The 21,423-nt window shown below is 41.4% G+C and overlaps 1 protein-coding gene across 8 annotated transcripts in view; it reads right to left on the bottom strand.

Moving 5' to 3' along the window:
- Window positions 1-21,423, bottom strand: part of LOC135224616 (serine/threonine-protein kinase D3-like) — a 459,833-nt gene that overhangs the window by 132,057 nt on the left and 306,353 nt on the right. For all 8 annotated transcript variants that reach the window (XM_064263796.1, XM_064263793.1, XM_064263797.1 and 5 more), the window contains 2 exons: window positions 7,633-7,705; window positions 2,250-2,354 (listed from right to left, as the gene is read on the bottom strand). In XM_064263796.1, coding sequence (XP_064119866.1) covers window positions 2,250-2,354; window positions 7,633-7,705 — 178 coding nt within the window. The remainder of the gene's footprint in view (window positions 1-2,249; window positions 2,355-7,632; window positions 7,706-21,423) is intronic.

The raw sequence follows: 21,423 nt of genomic DNA, 5'->3' as shown, positions 1-21,423 counted from the left end.
TAAGGACAGATCCTATGATAACTTGAAAATCTTATTGGGAGGAGACATTCTAACATTCCAAGCAGTTAAGGAGATGACAAAGTAAATGGAAGTGTATGGAATTGTGTAGTTGAGTCTATTTCCTCTTAACAGGAGAATGAGACATCTACTGAGAGCATTGGAAATTCTGAAAATCATTTGCCCTAAGGCTACAAGGACTCTACAGGAGACACTAAGCAATCTTGAACTTGAAATTGCTCAATAATGATATGACAAATTTTGTAAGACAATTTGTATTTTCCATAACTACAAACCTGAGGTCTTATCAATAGGATAATTTTCTAGCGATTAGCTGGATCCGGTTAAACAACTGGAGATTGAAAAGCAAGGAATCTGTGAGATCTGGCAACATGTGAGTATACCGGGTGAAAACTGGTCAAAGACCGTGCACTCACGCTATCACATTTAATCTTTCCAAACCCAGGATGTCATAAGAAGACAGAGGGGTGGCTAGAGGTGGGCAGTAAAATGTTAAGACCTCAGGTTTGTAGCTATGAAAAATACAACCTGTCTTAGAAAATTTGTCATTTATTCACACGCTAACAAACCTTCGGTCTTACCAATAGGATAGACTTATACTTGGAAGGAGGTACAAACATCCTAAACTGGCTGAGGGCCAACCCACCAGTTCAACTCCAAAAGAAATATCTACAGGAGAGGGACTAATGCCCATGAGAAGCTAGATAAACTGATATTCAAAAACTCAGCCACTGGGTTAAATACAATGATGTATAGAAAGATTCATTGCAGTAGGGAACTAAAGAGAAACTCTGACTGTTAGATAACATATCAATGCATCAGGGTTCGTTATTACTCCTCACTCCCCCTTGCTAGAGAGTGCAGTATATGCTACTAAATAGAGGGTTTGACTATTTGAACACAAAGCAACAGAACTACCAATATGACTACCTTACTCACCAGTATCAGAACCAGTCCAGCAAATTACGGGTCTATTCCTCAACCTGCCTGTAGGAAGAAGGAAAGGAACAAGAGAGAGAAAGAGACCAGCCAACCCACTCATTCTCTCTTCCACACAATCATCCTAAGTAAGATACAAACATGCCCGATGAAGGGCAATGAAGAGTTACACGATCTGTTGGGCAGCCACCACAGGAACCAAAAAAAGTGTCCATAGATCTGTGGGCAACATCTTCAAGATAGAAAGAGGTGAACGTGGACTGGCGTAACCAAGTCCCAGCTCTCGAAACTCTATGAACAGCCAAATTCTTCTTGAAAGCCCGAAAGGGACCAATACCCCTCACATCATGTACTTTAGCCAGCACAGACACGTCGGTGGAATCATCAAGAGTCAAATATGTCTGCCTCATAGCTTCACGTAACCAAAAAGAGATTGTATTCTTGGACACCTCTTTCTTAGAATGCCCCGTGCTAACAAAAAGCCTACAACAACCTTTACCTATCTTTGATTTTCCTCAACTGCAAACAGTGTTGTCTGCAGTTTGCAAACATATGAGCATGACTTTTCTTTAGCTTTTAATCACTATTATTAATTCATACATACAAGTTTAGTGGTAGACTAATATGTATGTTTTATTTCATGCATTCATGGCCTATCAAACATTCTTTACATTTCTAGCCTATGCGGGTCAGTTGGAGGGTTATACAAATGGCTACAAGCCCCCCAAAAATATAACATTCAAGTTCTGGTGAAGATTCCACAATTAATCAATTCCATAAACCAAAATCCCACAATTTTCTATAGTAAACTGTATATTGTTGTTGAAGAAACATATAACTTTCAGTCATTCTGCAACAAGGAATAATGTGGGAATACTGCTCAGCTATTAACAGCTTTAATGGCACAAAAAAAAAGGGAAAGCAGTTGATGGGTACAAGAAGAACTAGCTTCCCCATGCATCGAGCTACTACCTCTCCTTAATAGTCTAATGGTAAAAACACTGTAGTGTCCAGGACATGTGCAGTCCAAAAATGTGTGCTTATACAAGTGATGGGTTTGCAATGAAAACAGTCAAACCACCCCTCAGTATCCAAACCTGATATATTCTTACAAATCTACGGAAATATTTCCAAATACGATGTTTTACTCCTATCCACAAGCTCTCCATTTGAATGATAAACCAAAATGACATCTGGCTATGTATTTCCCTAGTTTAAATATTATTGCTTACTGAAACCATCTTCACTTACATTTAGAGGTATATATCAACAAGAATGTTTACTGTACATACCCTTTTTAGGTGCCTCTCCTGTGCAATCTTTGGGAACTCGTTCAGAACATTTTTTGTGTGCATTGAACTTGCAGTCTTTGCACTGAACACCTTGTCTGAAGAGACCTAAAAATTGAAGAAGTAAATCATTAGTAAATTGTTCATCATGTAAAACTTAGTTCTGCCTTGTGAGGTCAAACTGGTGTTGAAAATAAATTTGCAAACATTATTCTGTACTACAGTGAGATTACGCTTACCATTAACAACAAACTGAGAACTAATAAGTATAAAATCCACAACTTCATCTTTAGTGGAGGTAATTTTAATCAAAAGAATGATAAATATTAATCTATTAGCTTTTTCTACTATGTCTATATTTTATAATACAAGAGTAATATGAAAATATTTGCAATATTACTGGATACACATAGTAAAGTAAAGAGTAACTTTCTTTTAAAAGAGCCAGGTTAAAGATGTATATTTGTTATGTTTGTATTTTATAACACAATACTAATATGCAAATATTAAATTTTATCTCTCATGTATGATGCAACCCCCTTAATATTACCTTCAAATTAGGTCTTCAAAAGTTGCATGATATGCAAGTATATAGATATACTTAAAAGATTACAGTAGATTAATAAAAACATTACAGTAGATTAATAACCACTGCAAATGAAATTCAAAGACTTCTGTAATAGGGAGCATAATCTTTTAAAATCTGGTATTTTTGTCAACACAAAAAGATAAAAATTTCCACAACATTCCTTGAATCTAGGAACTGAGATTGATAACTAGTACCTTCATTAAGGAATACAGCATCCCTTCTACAAATGTCTTTCATTTGTAATAATCATGATCTACAAAATTCATACAAATAAAACTAAAAAACACCCACTTAAAATAGAACATAACGGGTGTAGTCGAGATAAAAAAAACCTATGAACAAAATATGACAGGCAGGGAATGATATTATAAGAGAAACTTCTATCAAATACATATCACTTAGGGGTGACAAAAATTCTGACTTCACCACTTATATTCACATCCTTTTTTCAACTACTTTGATGAAATAGTTACTATTCCTCTACTCCATACTCTCTTCCATCTACAAAACATATCCATTTGCCTTTCAAGTTTATAGGTACACTCAAACATTAATAAAGACTAGCCTATGACTCTTGACCAAACTTGGAACAATATGATATGTATATTTTTACGCAAGTTCCTTGACAAAGGAGACAATCAACATCAGCTTATTTCAGATATTAACTTGTTATCTAGACTCAATTTTAACTGTGTACTCTTCAAGTGCTTGAAGGGAACTAAAAGCAAGACATAACATAAATACTGCACTCCTTAACCTTGTTGTACTTAGGGCTGGAAGTTGTTGTTGTACAACCATACTTTGGAATTGACAAATTTCTCCACTACAATGAACTATAAGTGTACATTGTAGCACCTTTCTGATAATATCTTGTGCTTTATTTCATTTACTTACAAACAATTTTACATATCCCACTACTGTACATATATTCCTTTCTCCTACTCTGATACTGTTAAACTTTTACCTCTTAAAGACCTTTCTTTTCTAAATTCTAGTCTAAACTTTTCAATTTATATTCTGGTAAACTGCCATAACTGATATTTGTACGTTATCTAAAATTACCCCCAATAAGCAAAGACAGGCTTGTTTTAATCAGAGGCTTATGAGCTTAATAAAAGTTCCAACTGATTTCTTTTAAACACTCCAACAAATTACCTTGTACTTTGCAGACTTATTTACCTTATTCTAAAAACTCATGTACCCACCTGAATGGCAGCAAACTTATTTTGGGTTTTACCTGATGGCTAACAAGTGCAAAACATTTCACTCATTCTATTTCACTAGTCTCCAATTTCCATTAAAGTTAAAACTTATAGTGAAGTACATAATGTGTTTTTGCAATCTGTTACAGAAGAAAAAATTACAAAATAAGAAATTAATTTTTTATGTAAGTTTATAGCAGTGCACTTGTTAAATTTTCTAGTTTATAGAAATGATTTTATTTTTAATATGTACTTTTTCTGTTCACATAATACTAATGTACTTTTTCTGTTTATATAATACTAAGTTCTAAAAACAAACAATAAAAATTAGTCTCATTTCCTTCAAAACAGACTCAGCTCCACTGACTAAAGAGTTGATAGAAGAAAGGTTCCACCAAGCATCCCAGTCCACCTGCAATTTCTCTAATTCTTCTGTATTAACCCTTATCTGGAAAATCAGAGTGGGGGAGGGAAGAAGGGTACTGAAGAAGACTGTCTTGGCTTTGAATAATAACTTTTGTTTTAAAGAGTTTATTATATGAAAATCTATTAATCATAATTAGCCTAAATACCAATTTAAGAATGAGGACAAATCATTGTAGCCTTTGAAGAGAAAAGACAGTGTAGGTGTAGGAAGTCCAACAGTGGAGCCAACAAAACCAGATCTCTGGCCTGGTGTCCATAAGTCTGGATGCTATGGAAGGCATACTCCCAGAGAGCACATACACCAAGTAACCAAACATAGAAGGTACTTCAAGAAAATAAGTGACTTGAAGGCCCATGGGAGCCTTTGGAGCGTGAGTCAAAGGGCAAACAAGCAGTTTCATCACTGATGAAAGCCCATCCCACCAGAAGAAGCCTGACGAAAAGGACAGGGCCACTGCCTGGCAAATGCAAACAGAAGGACCAAATTGACATTCCTCGGAGAGAAGACATTGGCAAATGGGAACCCTGTAAACTGTACCAACCATGAATTGGGCTAGAATACTTAAAAGGGATAAAGGAGACCTTCCTTCCAACCAATAGCCAATGCCACACCTAATATTACAAACTCAAGAAGATGCAGCAACCATAAATGATGAGTCTCATCTACAGACATAAATATCCATAGTCAGTAAGCACAAGAATTGGAAACCATTTTCACTATGGCCAAGAACAAGTGGAGTAATAGGAATCATCAGTCTCAGGGACACCCAAAACCTCCAAGCCTCTCTGCACTGCTCAAACACAAAAGGGAGTGAAGATAATTATGCCACCTCTGGACTAGAACACAACCACCACTCACTGTAGGTTTTCACAGACTTCTGAGGCCAGGAATTGACGACATGAAGATGCTTGACAAATCCTGGCATGACAGACTTTGTGCCAACTTCAAAGGGATCATGAAGGCAAGGGAGTCAGAGAAGACTGGCATCAGATAAAGAAACCAAGTCACCAAGCAAGTGTCTGATGTTCCCAACACAGATTGAAATGCCAGGAACAACAGAAGTGTGAAAAAGGCTTGAATCAAGGGGTAATTAAGTAGCTTACATAAAATTGCTGTTGACAAGGATCAGAGAATGCCACATGACCGAAGGATCCCCACAAACAAAGGCCCCAGAAAGGAGCCCCAGTTCACGACAAAACTGCATAGACTGACCAGGGAAGGAACTATAAAGTACAAACTTCCCCAGAGAGAACAGAAAAACAACATGTAACATTTCCAAGCCATGAGTAATAGAAAAGTACAAAAAAGGGACCTCAGGGTGACACGACACACTGACATAGCATGACCCAGTATCACTTGTAGCACTGGAATAACCAAGCTGACCATCACATTTAAAAGGTCAAGCTCACCAACCTGAAATGAAAAATCTTACAAAGCAGAGGGAACAGAAGAGGACTACTAGCCTAAGGAATCCAAGGGAATTACAGAGAATCAGAGAAGAATGCAGGTGATCCCCAAAAATGGCAAAGATATAGGTTAAGAGCAAAAGCAATGAAATGTGTTTTGAGCATCTATCTTAAACTTTATCAAAATCCCCTTGGCTACATCAAGGAGTGGGGTTCCAGATAGCAGATGGAAGCACAACAAACAGGACATGACAAGATAGGACTCCAAACACCAACATAACCACAGGCATGTGAAGTATGCAAGAAACAAGAAATCTAGACAGAGCAAGAGGTAACCAATACAGTGAACAGAATAAAAATTAAAATAAAGTTAAGTTCACGGATAAAAAGAATTCACAGAGAAAGTGTAATATTATGCCCTGAAAACCAAAGCTTGTATTTCAGTAAGTGTAAATATAAATATATAATTCATCTCTGAAAGTTAGCCTATGCAAGTTGAACTTGAATATTGACAAATATTTATTCACTTTATCTTGGAAGCAACACAAAAACCGGAGAAACAGGATAAATTACTCTGAACTGGAGAAATGGGACAAATTACTCTGACAAGGGTTAAGCTCTACATGTGTAATAACATTCCTTAGTATAAACGCATAACGCTGAATCAGGTCAGAGGTCATTGAGGAAAGAATGGCCAAAACCACAGTCACAGGATGCCCGTGAAGGCTAGGTAAGCAAAACAACAAATGTACGAACGTTAACCTTCTGGGATGGGAAGCTACTTTTGGTCTCATGAGAACTTTAAATGATGACTAATGTTAACCTAAAAAGAGGTGTTCGTACGTACACACGTATCTTTTGTTAGGTTTGCTAACCTATTGCATTGTAAATCACTCTGTAAGAGATCACTTCTTCTTCTCCCTTCGTCTAGCTAAGACATCAAGCTCTTCTCTGCAATCTATCTCATGATGTAACCGCTTAGAGAACATATCTATTTTGACTACTTCCGTGTTTCCACGACATCCTTCAACCAAACCAAGACTATCAAGAGAGAGTTCAGAGAGTTCAGAACATACCTTCCTGCTTGCAGAGAGAGAGAGAGAGAGAGAGAGAGAGAGAGAGAGAGAGAGAGAGAGAGAGAGAGAGAGAGAGAATTATTGTACCTCTCCATGACCAACAGCTGTTTGCATTAGCGGGCCAGAAAGTAGCCACCGAGGGCTGTGTACGACACTTAGTGTGTTTAGTCCCTTAAACATGTACAAGCAAAGTCAGGACACAATTAATTAATTAAAAAGGGGGTTCACTCTACACACATTAAACAAATACTGCACACTCAAGGATGAGACAACAGCAAATGGCATGAGACACTGCCAACAAAACCAAAAAGGCACGAAAAGGAAAAACCCAACAAACTTTTAAGCCAATTAAGGAGGGGTAAAGAATGCACATGAATTCTTCAAAAAATGTGTACATGTAAAAACATAAAACATACAAAATGGATAAGCACAAAAATATAAAACACTCTGTAAATGGCTGAGCTGTAACGCATGCATCCAACACCGCAAGAACTAAATAGATGAGATGATGACAGTGGCTACTAGGCTGACAATTGGGCATACAGTGGAACCTTTCTTATTCCAACTCAAATTGGACTACCTGGTTTTATTTTACATGGAACAATGGTTTCTTGCTTTACAAAGCTTGATTTAAAAGATAAATCGTGTTAGAAATAGGAACTTTCTTTCAGTATCTAATGGCTTACCTTTTAACAATTTCTTGCAATAATGACAGATAGTTGGTGTAGTGTAACTATGAAGGGCAAAAGAATGAGGAACCTGAAAAAAGCAAATTATATTACAGACCAAATAATATTATAGACCACATCTACATAACTGTAAGTGGGAAAGATGAAACCATTTCAAATAATGACTAAAAACTAACTCTTTAATATGAAAGGTAGAAATGTTGATCTAGATGGTAATGTACTTTCTAGCAGAATTAGAGTATGTGCTTACAAACTGACCAAAGAGAACCTGGTAAATCTTTTAAAAGTAATATAATTCTGGTTATGTCTGCATCCCTGAAATAAAATATTGAGTATGAAAAGTTAATACAAGTATATTAGCCTTAAATCTACTAACATGAAAGAATATTCCTAAAAATAATAAATTTATAGAAACTACACTGATTATAACAATGATGAAAATATGATTGGCTAATATTCAGTAATTTAAGGATGAAAGCACCTCACTTCTTAAATATTCATGAAAACATACTCAAGTAGCCAACTTGCCATTATGATGATGTTATCTGCTCTAGCCTGCATAGACTCTGTGGCAGAACTACAAGGTGAGTAGTGTGCCTGCTTAATCACCTCATGCAACCAGAATGAAATGGAGTTCTTGGAAACTTCCATTCTGGAACGGCCAGTGCTAACAAAAAGTCTATGACACCTTGACCTTAGGTAACGAGTCCTTTTTTAGATAGCAGCGCAAAGCTCTGACAGGACAAGGCAAAAAATCAAAATTCTTGGTAATTTGTATATTTCCTAGCTATACTTACCTCGAACTACTTTAATATGAGAATCCTGGATGTCAATCCGATACCGACCAGAAAAAAACCAGGTTATCCCTTCCACACCTAGCCAGGTACATGCCCCGAGGGTCAAAGGCCATGTGACCCACGACCTCAGTGCTTTCCTCTCCCTAAGGTTTCTGCCCTAAGGTACTCAGGTATGGTAGGAAGGGCCTGAAACCTAAGTAGTTCGAGGTAAGTATAGCTAGGAAAAATATATATTACCAAGAATTTGTGATTTGTTCCAACGCCATATACTTACCTCTGCCAGATGGTTCTTGGCCCTAATGAGAGCTAGGACTCGCCTACAGGTCGACCCCTCGTCCGTGGCGCCCTGCCCTTCAAAGGCACTCTGGAGCTTGTCCTGGACGAACACCATGTCTTCACCGTCCTCTAGGCGGCAAGCGAGGGCCATCATGGGCGGAGGAGGAAGGTCAGTGATGGTGGGCAGCTCTGACCGGGGGGCGCTGGTGGGAACGGGTGCTCATCTAGGAAAGGAGCCTCGGACTGAACCCATGGGTCCACCTTGGGACTCCCTCAGGCTTGCACCCCGATCCCAACTGGAGAGGGTAAACGACTCCACCTCCTCTGCAAGGCAGAGGGAGGGGGAGGGATGGCAAGGAAAGGAGTCTGCCCAGCACGAGCAGCCACCAAGGAGCTGCTGGTACTGGGGCAGGATCCACAGAGACCTCAGGGGGAAGAACTGGTGGTGGAGCGGAGCACCCCCCTCCTCGTGGGATGGTCATGGGAGCCATGAACTTGGGGGCCTCCGCGGGGACAGACCAGTAGAGAAGCGATGGTGCCCGTGGCAGCGAGACCCGTCATGAAAGCTGCCACTCCTACTCCGACCCCTGCAGTCCCAGCTACAACAGGGAGGGCAGGAATAGTGGCCTGGGGAGGAGGAGGAAGAATGCGCTCGATTCCTCCCGGCACGTCACCTCTGCTTCGCTCCAAGCCTCCTACAGGAGGACCTGTTCGAGTCTGAAGACTCGGAGGAGGAATAATCCTCAGGAGAAGGGGGCCTCCTCTTGCCCTTCCTCTTACTGCTCTCAGCCCAGGGGGAGAGGGCCTGGCGCTTGGACCGGGCTGGAACTACATCCACCAGGGACACCTCACCTTGGGGGAGGGTCCTGGCCATTGGCTCCAACATCACAGGAAGGAGCTGCGGCAGCCCCAGCACCAAAACTCGTCCTTCCTCAGAGACAATCTGAACAGGGTACAAGGGATGCCGGACCAAGACCGGGAATGGAACTCCAGACTCCGTCAGCTCCCACAGCTTCCTGTGACAGCCAAACCCCATGGGGAAAGTGAAAGGGAGCTCTGACGAGGTGGACAACATACCGACAGGCACCCCAGCTGATATTGGATGGAGCACCCGGCTCCAAGACTGCGCTCACCGTAGCGGGGTGAGCCATGCTCCCCGTGGCGGAGTGAGCCTTGCTCACCAAGTGGAATGCAGAGGAAAACACCTATGCCGATGGAGGGCCCCAAAGGTTGAAGCGGGACCACACCGCCTTCAGGAGGCCATTGTCCTCGGGCAGTACAACCTGTACAGGAGACACAGTAATGACCAAACATCTAACCGCAATGCCTCCCAGGCCAGGACCTCCAGTTTCCCGGCTAAAGGCAGCTCCGTGTCCTGGACAGGTATCCAGTTAGTCCACTGGGTGATCGCCTGAGAAGTTAAGGAGCCAATGGCCTTCCGCCGAACAGGACCAGCTCCTTGAGTTAGGCCAACTCGGCCCCCGTCCTTTAAGTTGGTTGGTGGCAAATCTGGCCACCGCACCAGGCCATAGGTCGAGCCAGGAGGCTGCCTGGATAGCAGCCCACACCGTGGTCTCCATTGCATGGTTTCCTGCTGCTGAGAAGGAGACTGAACCCGCCAAGAGTCTCTCCCCCGAAAAGGGCGGGGCGAGGGGGGAAATGTTATCCTCCAAGGACTTGGGGTTAGGAGAAGCCCTCTGGGGTGTAGAACCTCCTCTGCTTGGCCTTGCTTGACGGAGCCGTGGGGCCGCAGGGTGTTCTTGGACCCTGATGTTACCTGGTCTATGTAGGCAAGGGCCTGAGCCTTGCTCCTCATTGGGGGAAGGGCCCCCGGAAGGCTTGGCTTCCTTCGATGGCCCCCAATAGGAAATCTACCGAGGAGGATCTAGGTGTTGGAGGGAGAGATAGGGTCTGCTAGACAGTTCCTTCTTTCTTTAGAGTCAGATTCCTGACTGACAATTGATGTACTGGCTTGAATAGAGCTAGAGTGATACTACTCAGGACCAGAGTAAGATCCCACAATGGTGGTTTGCGTTCTCTTAGTGAACAGGATTGTTTGAAACTCTTGAACAACATCGAGATTTCCAAGGATGAAGAGATGTCCATGCCCTTCAGGTGCAGAACCAACCCCAAGGTGGTCCTGTAGCCCCTAAAAGCTGAGACGTTAAGAGCTTTCTCAGTTGTGAGAAAAATGAGAAATCCACTATCCGACGACTGAAGTTCTAAGTGGAATGAAACCCCGTCAACAATCCCACCCACAGTAGATGGCCCACTCGCCCTGGTAAACTGCTGATGAAGACCTCCCAAGATAGCTGGACATCTGGCCTGCTGCTTTGCAAGAAAAGCCTCTCACTCTCAGGAGATACTTGACAGTTTCCAGCTGTGAAGCAATAGAGATCCTACCGACTGGTGGAGCCTTTCCACATGAGGCTGGCAAGGAGGTTGTTCCATGGGGGAATTTCTCTCGGAACTGCCGACAAAAGATAGAAGGTCTGGGAACCACTCTCCCTGTGTCCACAGAGGTGCCACCAAGGTCATCCTAAGAGTCCTGAAACTCACAAGTGGCAAAAAGGTCTAACATGGGTCTTCCCTAAAAATGAAGCATTTACTCCGACAACTTGGCTGGAATGTATCTGGCCATGAGCTCCACAGAGTTGTCAATCGCTCACTGGTACATCTCAACTGTTAATGAGTGGTGCTGGAGGTAGAAAAAAGTAATCTTCTCCAGTGAACAATTCTGGGACCATGAACAGAAGACCTCTAGCTTCTGTCACAGAGAAGAGGTCTAACATAGGTCTTTCCAAGCAGAAAGAGGAGATAATACGATATCCCAAGGGGATGTCCTATTACAAAAATACTCAGCAGATACGTTCTAAATATCCTACTGCCAACTTTTGCACTGTCAAAGTAATTGTACTGTAGACAGGGGAGAAGACCTTGAGCTGCCCAGCATGACATACAATCAGTATGCTACTCGTCATGTAGGTCTCTACAAACTGCAACCTGAAGAAAGGGTATAAAGTGTAAATAAATGAGTGAATGAAAGTGAATGCCACATCAGACTAACTGCAAATATGGAATTTTCATTATACTGTACTATAAAAATTTCATTGCATACTTACCGAACAATTATACAGCTGTAAGTTCCCTACGAATGGCAGACAATAGATTCAAAACTTCCGCGGTGGCGCCGCCAACGCTGATGTATGTGATGTCATCTCCCTACACTTGAGGGAGCTACAGGCACAATTGCCCAGGTAACAACAATTCGTTCTGCCCAGCCACCCACCTGTGGGGAGGAGGGAGGGCTTTAATTAATAATTGTTTGGTAAGTATGCAATAAAATTTTATTTTATAATGAAAATTCCATTTTTATTACAGTGTCTTACCAAACAATTATACAGCTGATTACCCATTGGAAGGATGGGAGGCTGTGGATGTAAGCTTAATTAGAAAAAAAACCCAAAATCACTGTTAGTGCCTGTTGTACCTTACCTTGTGAGAGCTACTGCAGGAGAATACTGCCTCTGGTTGGTGCTCATCTTACGCAGTATGACCGATGGGTGCCTCTACATGGAGTGGAAGATCCTCGTAGTCATGGTGTTCACCGCTGACTCAATGGAGAGATACAACAAAATATTGCCCTTGCCCTGGGCTAAGACCAGAAATAACCAACATGAAAACAAAATGTCACCTACACCGAAATAAAAACCTTTACCCACCAAAACTAAAACTAAAATAACTGGTGAGTACTCAAGTAATTGTACCCCCACACTTCCCTCAACTCGTCAACCTTGATACAAGGCGAAACATAGGCTAACAGAGGGAGCAACCCCCTATGTCGTTTCTCCCACCACCATGCCAGCTACCAAAAGTGGACAGAGAGACTTACAATCTTCGAACACTGTCTCGATTCCTTTCAAGTAATGCATAGCGAACACAGATTTAGACCTACAAAAGGTACTTTGGAGGATAGCGGATAGCGACAAGTTGTGTCGAAAAACAAGGGAAATCGCTACCGCTTGAAATTCGTGCCCTTTCACTCTCAGTAAAGGAAACACTGCGTTGTTAGCTTGAACAGTGTGCTTCGACAATTAATTCTCTCAGAAAAAAGGAGATAGCATTTTTGAGAGAGGGCGAGAGGGATTTTTAACAGAGCACCACAAATAATTCGACTGACCTCTAATTTTCTCCATTCTGCAGAGATAATATCTTAATGCCCGCACGGGACATAAGAGCCTTTCTTCTTCCTGGTCTATCAAGTCTGTCAGGTTCTTGAAAACAAAGTTACATGGCCAAGGATTAGAAGAGTTCTCGTTCTTTGCGAGAAAATTGAGCTCCACGGAGCAAACTGGGTAGCCTTGAGAAAATCCCACCTTTTTGTCCATTGTGTGTAGCTCGCTAACTCGTCTAGCTGATGCTAATGCAACTAAAAATAATGTCTTCTTGGTGAGATTCCACATAGATGAAGAAAGTAGCGGCTCAAAGGGAGGACCTGAAAGCCGTTTAAGTACTATATCGAAATTCCATGCTATCGAGTTCCTTGACGATTTGGAAGTCTCGAACGACTTAATTAGATCGGAAAGATCACTATTCGTGGATAGGCCTAATCTGAAGCCAGCATCGCTCTGTATCCCCTAATAGTCAAAGGAGTTAAAAGCTTAACTTCCCTTAAGAATAAAAGGAAATCCGCTATTTCGGTCACAGATGTTTCAGAAGAGACTTTAGTTTGTTTACACCATTTTCAAAACACTCCCCATTTAGACTGGTTTAGTCTGTTAGAAGAATCGCTTCTGCAGTTCATTTTGAAAAACCTTTCGCTCTGACGAGACTCCTGACAGTCTGAATCCTGTCAGTGCCAGAGCAGATAATCCTTGGTGGAATCTTGCATAGTGCGGTTGAGTAAACATCTCTTGAACAGAAGAAGCTTGGGGAAATCTACGAGCAAGTCGAGGAGATCTGGGAACCATTCCTTTCTTGGCCAGAACAGAGCGACAAGTTCAGCGAAACTTTTTCATGAAATGACACTTTGTTTAGCAACTGTCTTATTAGGCCGAACGGGGAAAAGGCATAAGCTTCCAGGCCCAAGCAGTCTAGTAACATTGCATCGACTGACCATGCAAGAGGGTCCGGGACTGGAGAGCAGAAAAGCGGAAGGCGGTTGTTCCTCGAAGTTGCAAATAGGTCTATCATCGGCTTTCCCAAAGCTTTCATACGTCTAGGCAGACCTTGGCATCGAGAGTCCATTCCAACAGCAGTACTTGGTGACGTCGACTTAGTTCGTCCGCCAACACGTTCATTTTCCCTTGAACAAACTGAAGGGTTGGGTGGAGCAGACGAAGCGAAAGACCCTCTACCAGTCTAGGTTTTGAAAGCCACCACGCTAAGTCCTCCTTGATTTCGTCTGTAATCGAGAATAATGTTGAGTCCGGTTGAGTCTTCCTGCACCATGATGCCTTGAAGAATTGTAGGAGGCTCATGTGCAGCCTTCCGAGTTTGACAAACTGTTCCACCAAAGCTAATGTTCCTAACAGACTGGTCCAATGGTTGGTGGAACAGGACTTGGGGTCCAGGAAGTCTTGGACTACTTCCAGACACGACTGGACTCTCTTTAGTGAAAGAAAAGCCCGAAAAACTCAAGAGTTCAGAGTCATCCCCAAATAAAGAATGCTCCGAGTCGGAATTAGGCGAGATTTCTCCTCGTTTATAAAAAGACATAACAAGTGAGTTAATGAAAGTCCTCTTGAGATCCTTCATACACTGACTTTCCGAAGAGGAGCAGAGAAGCCAGTCATCTAGGTAAAGTGACACTGATGCTCAAGAGGTGTAACCACTTCCCAGCGGAGTCAGCACTCGCGTAAATACTTGCGGTGCTGTCGAGAGGCCGAAGCAAAGAGCTCGAAACTGGTATGAGATCCCCTTGAACACAAACCGAAGGTATTTCCTGGAGTCCTGGTGAATTAAGATGTGGAAGCATGCGTCCTGCATATCCAGGGATACCATCCAATCCCCTTGGCGAATGGATTCCAACACCGAACGAGTCGTTTCCATATTGAATTTAGTCTTCTGAACGAACAAGTTCAGTGCGCTTACATCCAGTACGGGCCTCTAGCCCCCTGATGATTTGGGGACTAAAAACAGACGGTTGTAGAACCCCGGGGATGATCTGTCGCTTATCTCCTCTATGACTGCCTTCTGCACGAGAGCTCTATCTCTCGAGTTAAGGCTACAAATTTCTCCGAGCCTGGAGAGTAGGCGGGCAATGCGATGGGAACATTGGATAGGAGCGGAGTGTCTTTGACAGGAATGGAGTAACTGAAGCAGAGAACTTGGATCACCCAGGCCTCTGCCCCTCAGCGACTCCATTCCTCCCAGAAGAGGCTCTGTCTGCCCCCTACCGGAGCATGAAGGATTGAAGGATTACTTGGATGATTTGGTGTTGGGTTTGGTCGAGGACTTGGTCGGGTGTTGTAAGTTCGATCAAGGCCTGATGAACAGTCTAGACCTGCCCCCTCGAAAGGGTTTCTTTTGCAAGGGCAATTCTGAGGTGATAGGAGTCACAGTCAAGGGTTTAACTTGCTTAGAAGACTGAGCGGACTTCTGAGGTGAAGCACCTCCTCTCGAAACAAAAGAACACCAGAGCTGCCTTTTCTTGAGAGTTCCAAATGTAAAAAGAGAGGCCAGCTCATCGCAACCATCCCGAACTGATTTGTCGGCACACGCCAAAACCCCAAGCCAGTCTGATGCCAGGTCTCCTGGAGAGTAGGACAGTCCTCTATTTTCATAGCAGAGGCTCCGATCATCCAGTCCAAGAAGCTCATAATCTCCAAAATCTTGAAAATATTCTTTACCAAATGATCCAATTTAGGCTAAGTAAAGAAAATTTTTGCTGCTGCAAACACAGACCTCCTATTTGCATCTACCAGGCCAGAGAAGTCCCCCTGGGAGGAGGCAGACACTCCCATGGAGAGGGCTTCTCCAGTTACGTAGAACCTCTTCTAAATAAGTTTCGACAGAGGATAGGCGAAAGTTGCTTTCCCGAGCTCTCTCTTGAACTTCAACCAGTCTTCTATATTCCGAAGCGATCGTTTTGCTGCCTTAGAAAGTACAAGCTTCGGGAGGAGAGGATCGAAATTCTTCCTTCTCATCAGGAAGATGGAAGCAGGCAACCTGGGAGCGGCTGCTACGAAGTAATGCAGGTACATGTCCAGAAGGTAGCGTAAAAGCTTACAATAGCACAAGAGAGGGATAGAGTCTGCTTCTAAGTTGTCCTCGTCATCCAACGAGATAGGCGACAGAGAGGGTTCTTCATTCGACTCATTTTTCTTCGGATACTGTTTGCTTTCTTTCATCCAGTTCATCAGCTCCTGCAATTGTCGATGCAGAGGAACTAAATTCTCGTCTTCTTGACTTGAAGTTGTAGCAACTGGGGTTGTGGACTTCGACACGATCGACAACGGAGGTATCGCGCCAGTTGAATTATCTGTCGCATGTTAAGTCAAAGGTAATCTTTTGACAGCTTGATGAGTCGAAGATCTCAACAGACTCAGAATCGGTCGTTCCACAATCGAGTCGAAGGCGGCTGTCGCTGTCGTGAGAATCCGAGGCCAAGTCCACGTAGCTACGCTAAACGACAGGTGAAGGTTGTCTACTTCTCTGTTCCTATTCACAGGGGGTGGAGAGAACACCTCTTCAGTCGAACGTCTCTTCAACGGACATGAGGCAGAAGAATCATGCCACTTACGACGTCTAACCGGCAACGAATCACTCGACTGATGATAACTGATTACTGAACGACACACCTTTCCAATGTTGTTTGGTCAAATCCTGCTGTCGCACCACAGGCTTGACGGAGGAAGCGACTGTCTGTGGGCAAAACCCGATAGTCTCTCTTTGACCTCCAGCAGGGGAGCGGGACAGGGACCTTCGTCTAGGAAAACTATCGGGACAAACAGCCAGCCCCTCAGATTGCACTGCACTGACACTTTTCACTTCACTACAAGTCTTTTCCAAGAAAGATTTTACAGATAAACCTAACTGCATAACAGTATTAGCTAATACACCAAATTTCTTTTCAAATTTAGACTCGAGGCTGGCAATGATGTAAGGAGAAACTCCACAAGAAGCTGACAAGGGAGTTACAGGTGCAGGAGTAGGAGGACTCAAGATTGGAGACATAATAAGAGGAGAAGAAGAAGGAATAGGAGCAGAGAGCCGCCTTCCTCTTCCTATCCTTAATGCACTTAGTGTGCGAATCACATATTGGTTTAACTAACCTAGTTTTGCACCCTCTGGCGCAAAACCTAACTCCTAAAGGACTAGAGTCCAACATGATGGTAAAGCCACAAAATTGCAGAAAAGAAATTCAGCTAACTAGCTTCAATCCCACAAACACAAAGTTGAATACTTCGCAATATTGGTAAGATATACTTCCCAACAATGATGAAAATGTCTGCACCGACCACCGATGTTCACCAGAAGCCGGCAGAGAACGAATTTATGTTACCTGGGCAGTTGTTGTACCTGTAGCTCCCTTGAGTGGTGGAAGATGACATCACCTACATCAGCGATGGCGGCGTCACCGCAGAAGTTTTGAATTTATTGTCTGCCATTCGTAGGGAACCTACAGCTGTGTAATTGTTCGGTAAGACACTGCAATAAAAATTGTTAGTTTGGGAAGAGCACCTCTGACAATGTCTGCACACAATGAAGTTGCACAAACATGATGCCTTGAAGGGAAGAACATGGTTTGGGAAAGTGCAATAGGGTTTTTTTAGCATTTTGTGACAAAGACTTCTTGGTATAACAGGAGGCTCTTTGTGCCAAAGTATGGCTTCTCATTAATAAAGGTTTCATATTGAGCAAGTGATGTTTCTAACTGAGAAGGTGACCAAGATTATTCATAGTTAAGTAGTATGTATAGTAGTTCATGGTTAATAGGTGGTCTCTCATCTTGAAGCAGAACAGCTTTTCTCTCTTCTACACAGAATCAGAAGCCTGCTGATGATGACTAGGTTCTATTTTCACTATGGTGGTGATATCTTTCAATTCCAGAAAAAACTTATAATACTTAATGCCATTTACAACTATGAACATTTTTGTACTTACAGACTCCATTCTCTAATTCAAGTGAATCAAAATAAATATCCATGCTAACTTTACTATTTTTCCCCTTGACTTCCATTATCAGCTAGTTAATCAGAGTGGCCTGTGAATGTTACCACTGCCTGGGTCTTCTCTGGGTTTAACTTTGACAATAATTTTGGCATTGTGCCACATATTAGCACAGATTTTTTGCCAACTACATATTGAGTACTGTGATTAAATGTTTCAGTTAATGGTGCTAGATATAATATTCCAAATTAAATCTCACTCCCAAAACTGATTTACTGGAGTTGTTCATTTACATTATTTGGGATGCTGATGTCTTTGCAATATTTTTCCTAGCTTATTAGTTATTTCTTTTGTATCATGAATTTTTTGTCCAATACTATTAAATAGAGTAGTACTCATGAGACTTGAGACCTCTCTTCAGTTGGTTTGTCTTTCACTACTGAATTAGTTGCCACAATTCATCAACCTATGTTCAATTTAATTGTACATATCACTGTCCCACAGACTATTTCAGCCTTCATTTTTCATTACACCAATGAAATTTTTCTTTATCCACAATTCATCCCTACTACTTCAAGAGGACCAGGCACTAATGCTATAATTCAAAACTTTTCTTGGCTATGCATTGGAGGATTCAAGCCTCAAAAGATTGTAGTAACCTGCTGACTTCCACTTGTTATCAATCGTTTACAAGCATTTCAAAGCACGAGACTGGATCCTCTTAACTTTCATTCTTGAAAAAGGAACTTGGAAGTTGTGGTCTTCAAGAGTACTATATGGGGGAGCTGTCTATCAAACTTTGCCAGTTTTTACTTTGAAAGCTTATACCTTCCCTCCCAAAAGAGAAAGTCTTCCAGGATCTGGACAGCTACATTTCAGCTGAATGGTTAAGATGTTAACCTGATTTCTGAACCTGTATTATCAGGTTAAAATATTACATAAAACCTGCTTTACTATAAAAATACACTGGACACTTGGTTTCTGGCCAAATCTGTCTCCAAGTGCTCTACTGGATTCACTGAACAACTTCCCAGTGGCTAGGACACTTCAAAAGCTTGAACCCCATGCCCCCTCCCCCTTCATATGCTGTGATTTTGGGCTCAAAAGTTTTTTTGAAACAATTTTTTTCGTGGAAAACCATCAACCACATATGTACAAATGAGTCTCTCTACCTTCCTTTTGTTTGTTATACCAGAGCTACGTATATATCTAATCTATGCAACAACTTAAGATGGATAGTGTCTTTCCAACCAGTGGTCCACAAATTTTCATTCATGGACAATCCTTTTTTACTGAAGCTTCAGAATTAGTGTGTCTGGGTACAGCAATAACAATTTTGGCTCAGTATGATATACAGGTTTGTAAGAAAAATGAACATACTGGCAAGAGCTAAATCAAACTACTACTACTACTACTAAGATAATGAGAGTAACTTTAACTCAAGACAAACCTGGAGAAACTCATGTAAATACAGAAAATTATACATCAAAGTGAAGTGCTTTCCTCGTTCATGCTGTGTTATCTAATACGTATACTACAAACATTTGTGTGGAAAATTCTATTTGGTTTGATACTAAAATCGCCTCTTTATGAGTTACTGCACCTGTTTCCACTAATGAAAGTACGTATGAAGGTAAAAACGATTACACACCATGAATACTGGGAACCCAACTCCTATGACTAATGTACAATAAGATGTAACCAAAATAATGCTGGCCTGCACAACTTTATGTTAAAGCTATATTTCAAACTTCAATAACCATGTATCTCAAGTAAACTCACCGAATGAGCATTTCCGAGTTACCATCAACAAAATTTTTCAGTAAAAAGTTTCAAAATGGGGCTACCTATCCAGAAGTCAATGCAGCAGAGTATACTACAAAACATGATGAAAATCCTTATGCACCTGTATACACAATAATAAAAAAATTTCAATTGGTAATTTACAGCATATCCTTATCCCCATGTAACATTCACACACAAGGTATACTCACAACCATATACAAAAATGACAGAGGAGAACCTATTTGAAGATTAAAACTGATTCATAATAACATCTAAGTCTAAATAGTACAGTACTATTATTTTCAGTGTTGATCTTTCTTGTAACCCAATAACTAAATGGAAAAGATAAATCATTGAGAATCAAAAGCAACCCCATAGAACAATTTAAGAACATACCTAAATGAAACTATTGTTCAACCTTATTATATTTCTGTGGTCAAAAAGCAAAGCTAATCCTGCAATCATTAAATTTCATAGAACTACATAATATCATTGACACTTACTTCATCTACTCTACTATACAGATGTGTCCACTTCCAATAAGTGCCAGATAAATCTTCAGTTTCTCTGGTTCTTTAGCACACTAAAATCTGTTTTTTACCATACTTCCTCATACGCTATGCTATTTTCACTACAACATCGAAGGTGGACATACCGCAACTTTAGTCCGCACCTCCACAACTTGCGGCATCCGGTTTTGGTTGCGAACTCCAAAAGTAGCAGAGTAGCGGGTTGTGGAACTCAAAAGTTAAATTCTGCAACTGCTACCATTCAAAAATGAAAAACCGAAAAATGTAATGAGACGTCTGAAGTACTACAACACACCTGTGGAGTGGCTCTTCAGCTTTGGGTCAGACATCTTGAAGCCCATGAGGTTGTCCCTCACTGTCCACAACTTTGAACACCTCGTCTTCATGAAGGGGAACCTCAGGAACCTCAAGAAGCTGGAGGAGGAGGAAGAGGAGGAGGAAGAGGACTGAGGAGGAGTTTCAAAATATAAACTTGTTGCGTACTTTTCAGGCTGATTTAGTGATTTGACACTTAATAGAGTAAAAATACTTTATAGGGGTACAATTGTATCCTTGCAAAGTATTTTTACTCTATTAGGGTATTACCCTAATGGAGTAAAAATAGCTTTTTTCCACTATTGTGTGTTTAAATCAATATATGTGTTAGAATTTCTGTTTCATTAAACCAGCTATTTATTTTGAGTTGCACTTTACAATAAAAGTAACGGTAGTGGAGGTGCGGGTTGCTGTTTCCAAAAGTTAAAAAAGTTGCGGAAGTAGTGGTAGCGACAACTACCTCTCAAAAGCTGCAGAGATGCGGAACCAAAATTTGAGTAGCGATGCCCAGCTCTGTACAATACAAATAGAATTTATCTATGCTAGTTGAAAGAAGTGCTTTATTCACAACAAAGCACAACCTTTGAAGTCACTGTGCTTCACATTAAATCTCAAAGTTGTGATGAAATGTAAAAAAAATTGGCTTTAATAACTATGATTATAATGTAGTATACAAAACAATTCTTAATATCTAATCTTGTCTACATCTAAGAAGCATTTATGTTTTTTAACCTTCAGTCCTATAGGGAGTGACTTTACTTTCTACTTCTACATTCCTCCTAAAATAGTACCCTTCCAAGTAAGCCTTTAATTGGTACCTATACTAGGGGTTCTTTGCAATGAGCCACAATGCAAAGGATACAGGGCTTTCTACATAGTACTATTACTTTTCCTTAATTTCCTTCACTACCTTCCTACCCAACTGTCCAAATTCTTTAACTACAACCTACACCAATTTTCATTATTCATTT

This window comes from Macrobrachium nipponense, chromosome 12, assembly GCF_015104395.2.
Source record: "Macrobrachium nipponense isolate FS-2020 chromosome 12, ASM1510439v2, whole genome shotgun sequence".
Taxonomy (NCBI): Eukaryota; Metazoa; Arthropoda; class Malacostraca; order Decapoda; family Palaemonidae; genus Macrobrachium; species Macrobrachium nipponense.
Note: the sequence above shows the minus strand (reverse complement) of the source record. Positions and strands in the feature narration are given on the sequence as shown.